Source organism: Cibotium barometz, chromosome 55 (genome assembly GCF_041138505.1).
Source record: "Cibotium barometz isolate CiBa-2024 chromosome 55, ASM4113850v1, whole genome shotgun sequence".
Classification (NCBI taxonomy): Eukaryota; Viridiplantae; Streptophyta; class Polypodiopsida; order Cyatheales; family Cibotiaceae; genus Cibotium; species Cibotium barometz.
This window is the reverse complement of record NC_141100.1, coordinates 26,906,062-26,910,241: the sequence shown is the minus strand read 5'-3', so window position 1 is coordinate 26,910,241 and position 4,180 is coordinate 26,906,062. Positions and strand designations below refer to the sequence as shown.

General features: G+C 47.1%; 1 protein-coding gene across 1 annotated transcript; it reads left to right on the top strand.

The window, feature by feature from the left end:
- The first annotated feature begins 370 nt into the window (after positions 1 to 370).
- Positions 371 to 2,929, top strand: LOC147607556 (uncharacterized). Its single transcript, XM_086790391.1, has 2 exons — positions 371 to 680; positions 775 to 2,929. Exons 1-2 carry the CDS (start codon positions 627 to 629, stop codon positions 2,653 to 2,655), a joined length of 1,935 nt encoding a protein of 644 aa, XP_086646517.1. The 5' UTR covers positions 371 to 626; the 3' UTR covers positions 2,656 to 2,929.
- Positions 2,930 to 4,180: the final 1,251 nt, after the last annotated feature.

Below are 4,180 nucleotides of genomic sequence, written 5' to 3'. Positions count from 1 at the left end.
GTCCCGATTGCTTCTGATCCATAAATCTTGCATGCCAATGATGCTTCGATCGGAAACTGTGCACGCCGGCCATGTCCGTTGTCCTGATGTGAAACATACATCCACGATTGACGTCTGACGTGGCAAACCATATCATCATATCATCGCGCGATCACGAGGTACGGAGGAGGTCGAGGGTTTGTGGGGTTGCTCGGGAAGACGTGGCGCGTAGTGATAGAGCCACGGAGTTGTACTTAGATGGGTTGTTGCCGACGTGGCTTTACTTATGCAGCGGCCACCTCGAATACCTCTGGCGAGCCCTGCACCATAGCGCCGGTACGCTTCCGCTTTATTCTCCAACCCGAAAATACTTGTATTAGACCTATATACATACAGTTGGCTAATGCAGGGGTAGCTCCATCCAACCCATCCTCCTGCGGTAGCTCCATCTAACCCCCGCTTTTCCTGTTACCTTTTGTAACCAAAGCCAACCAGATAGCTGTCTCCTCTTTTTCAACGCCCTGTATTTGGCTACATTGCTTCTCAAGAGTCGCTTCACTGCTGCCCTGTTTTGTCTGCCACCATCATGAAGCTGGCTAGCTAAAACTCCTCAATTAGTCTGCTCGCTTCGCCTCCTTCCTACCACAATGCCTGCTTCGCTTGCCTCCTTGCGACGCCATTGCTGTTTTACCACACTCCAGGTAATTGGCTCACCTTAATTGGACTTTTGTACGTTTGCACATCACTAGAATTGTCTCGGAGTCCAATACTAACTTGATTTGTCTGTGTGTGTAGCTTGCAGACAAACACCTGGAGCGAGCGAAGCAGCTCTTATCCACGCAGAAACCTGAGGATGTGGAGACTGCACTGGTGTCGCTTGAGTCTGCGCTTGAGCTGTGCCCAGAATGGGAGAAAGCCTTAGAGCTGAAGGCAAGGGCGCTGCTCAACTTGAAGCGCTTCAAAGATGTGGTGGAGATGCTGCACGAGCTTGTGCCAAGCCTTCTCGCTTCACCATCCCCTTCATCATCCCAGCAATTAGCTACCATCCCGCCGGAGAGCCCAGTCTGCAAGGAGAAAATGAGGCTGCTCTCCGATTATGTCACTGAGAGAGATGAGGTTCTGCTCTTGTCCCCCCTCAAGCATTGCTTCTCCACAGCCAAGTTGAGGCAGAAGCTCTCTGCCCGCCTTTCTGGTTACAAGAAGGTGGAGAGGCAGCAGCAATGGAGGTATCTCGTTCTTGGCCAAGCCTGCTGCTATTTGGGCATGCTAGAGGACGCCATGGTCCTCCTGCAGAACGGCAAGAGGACGGCCTCTGCTGTCTCACGCCGGCAGAGCAATTGCATGCGAGAGGACAAGTTCTGCGCAGAAGGCAGTACTAGTATCAATAGCAGTTGCCATAGCTTGCCTTCAGTAGAATCAGAACTGGTCACCCAGATGCTGGGCAACATCAAATTTCTTCTTAGAAGGAGAACCGCTGCACTGGCGGCCTTAGAAGCTGGCCTCTACGCCGAGTCGGTGAGGCATTTCTCTAAAATTATTGATGGCCGTAAGGGCACACCTCAGGGTTTTATTGCCGAATGCTACCTGCACCGCGCCATATCTTATCAGGCCACTGGCAGAGTCGTGGACGCCATAGCTGATTGCAACAGAAGCCTCGCACTGAATCCCCATTGCACCAAAGCCCTCAGTGTGAGAGCTTCCCTCCATGAGATGGTGAGGTGCTTCTCCGAGTGTTTGCTAGACCTGCAGCAGCTCAAAATGATCTATGAAGCCTCTCTCCGCTACCAGATGCTGCCCGAGCCCCGCGCCTGGACAATGCGGCAGCAGTATGCTTTGGACACTGATTTTGCTGGAGGATTAGAGTACATTAACAGCAAGATTACAGCCACGAGACAGAGATTAAGCGGTGGGTGCAAACTGGATGCCCACACAATCCTTGACATGCCCAGGAACTGCACCGTGGACGATGTCAAGAGAGCTTACCTACTGATTTCCCTCAAGCACAGGGCAGACAAGGCTACACATTTCATTGAAAGGTGCGAGTTTGTTGATCATGGGAGGGATTTAGAGACTGTGAAAGAGGAAGCTAGAGCCTCTGCCCTTAGACTCTCACAGCTCATTCACAAGGCTTACACGAAGCTCCTTTCCTCCATAGCTGAGGAGGAGGAAACAGAGAAGCAGAATGAGCTGCGTGTAAGCTCAAAATTAGAAGAGAATCGGCGGTGTTTATCCGGTAGCGGAGTGCAGCAAGCTCAATTAAAAGAAATTTCATCATCTCAAAGACGAAAGTTGGCAGGGAATGAAGCATCTAGCTTTAAAAGCATGGTGGAGGTAGAGAGGGTTTATGGCACCGATTGGGAAAGCCAAGAGTTCTACAAGCGTGGGGAGTCTGCAATATATGGTGGTGGAGGTGGTGTTGAGGGCATAATGGGCGCTGCAAACACAGAGGCCATCGTGCTGGAGGCCTTCACGGGTTTCAATATCTATGGAGTGAGGACTGAGGAGGAGAAAGATGGGTGTGATTTCTGCCAACCTTTTGGAGGTTTTTCCACCACTGCTCTTGCTAACGCCCTCTCTCAAGCTCTATGCAATGACCTGCCCTCTACCAACGTGGCCTCCACCTGGACCCCTGACTGGAGCTTCGCCCACCACTCCCAACCCCTTCCCGTCACTTAATTCCCCTAAGATGTAATATGAACAATCCTAAGTACTTAATATATATTAATCATGATTAATATATTATGTATAGTGGCACTTAGATAGTTCTTACCCTTTGAACTATTGAAATTTTGCTTCTCCCCATTATTATTATATGTAAATTACCCTCCATGTCAAGTTCTTTAAAATTTCCCCCTGGAAGCTCCAACTCTTGTTATGATCTATTGAGCTCATGTCCTTTACCCTTTTTTCTTTGTAAAGAAAATTTGCTATACGTGCTTGGTTGACTTTATTCTTGGGAGTAATAGACTACTTTTGATGTTCTCATTTTAAATTGTTTTTCTTGAATTTCTCCTTTCATATTTTTAAAGATTGCATATTCCTAATTTTAATTGTTCTAGATACTCTTCACAGTGCATGCCCCTTTGTATACATTGGAATTGTACCACACATTCCAAGCTAAAGTGTGCAAATAACAAAAACTCTAGTTGAATGTAGTTAAAATGAGAATCTTCAAAAGGAGGAGTGATAGAGCATTCATATCACAAGAAGTAACCCTAGATGTTGGTGAATAAACCATATTTATTCTACCTAACCCTTTGACTAATTACTTAGAAATACCACCGTGCTGTTTAAACCACCGCGCTGGTGACCACTTATCCTGTACTACCACCATGCTGGTTAAGATACCTAACCACTTCCTAGTATTACCACCGCGTTGGTTGTGGTCCTAAATTAGCTTAATTAAATTAAATCATTAGTAATTTTTTGGACCCAAGGAGGGCCTCTTGGATTAACTTTTGATTAGGAATGGACCAATAGGAAGAGGACTGGGTGCACATTTTTGACTTCTTTGACCCTAGGGGGCCTAGGCTTTGGTTTGCTAATGGGGCCTAATTACTACTCTTGTCCCCCTACCTCTTGGGCCCAAACTTGGAGGTCCCCCACCTAGAATCATGCAGATAAAAAACCCTAAAAATTGAAAATTTTCAAATTTTTCCCAAAAGTGTGTTTTCCCTCTCAAACTTCCCCCCAACATACTCTAGGTTTGGAAAGCTCATTTTGAACCTCTTTCTTCCTCTTCTAAGCTCTCCATTGTTGCAGAAACTCCATACCTCTCAAGCTCTCCCTCCTTGTCAAGCTCCCTAAGTCTCAAGCTCCCTCTCCCTCTTTCTTCCTTTTCTACGCTCTCCATTGCTGCAGAAACTCCATCCCTCTCAAGCTCTCCCTCCTTCTCAAGCTCCCTCCCTCTCTCGCAAGCTCCCTCCCTCTCCATTGCTGTAGAAACTCTATCTCTCTTTAGTCTACTCTAGGTTCAAGAAGCCTATTCTCAAACTCTAAACCTCTTTTAAGCTTTCCATTGCTGCACTGAAAACCCTGAACTTTCTCTCCTCTCCACTCTTCTGTTGTAAAACAAGCTTTTCTTTTCCCTTCTTCTCTTTTCTTACCAACCATGGTCTCTTCCAGTAATGTGAGAAGACCTAGGGAGAAGGTGGAAGAGCTTGTGCTGCATAACACAAGAGATGAGAATGGAGTTTGGGCT

Bases quoted from the DNA above. Each gene is read 5' to 3' on its own strand.
- LOC147607556 (XM_086790391.1), top strand. From the start codon at position 627: ATGCCTGCTTCGCTTGCCTCCTTGCGACGCCATTGCTGTTTTACCACA. The intron at 681-774 runs GTAATTGGCTCA...CTGTGTGTGTAG, and splicing joins GCTGTTTTACCACACTCCAG to CTTGCAGACAAACACCTGGA.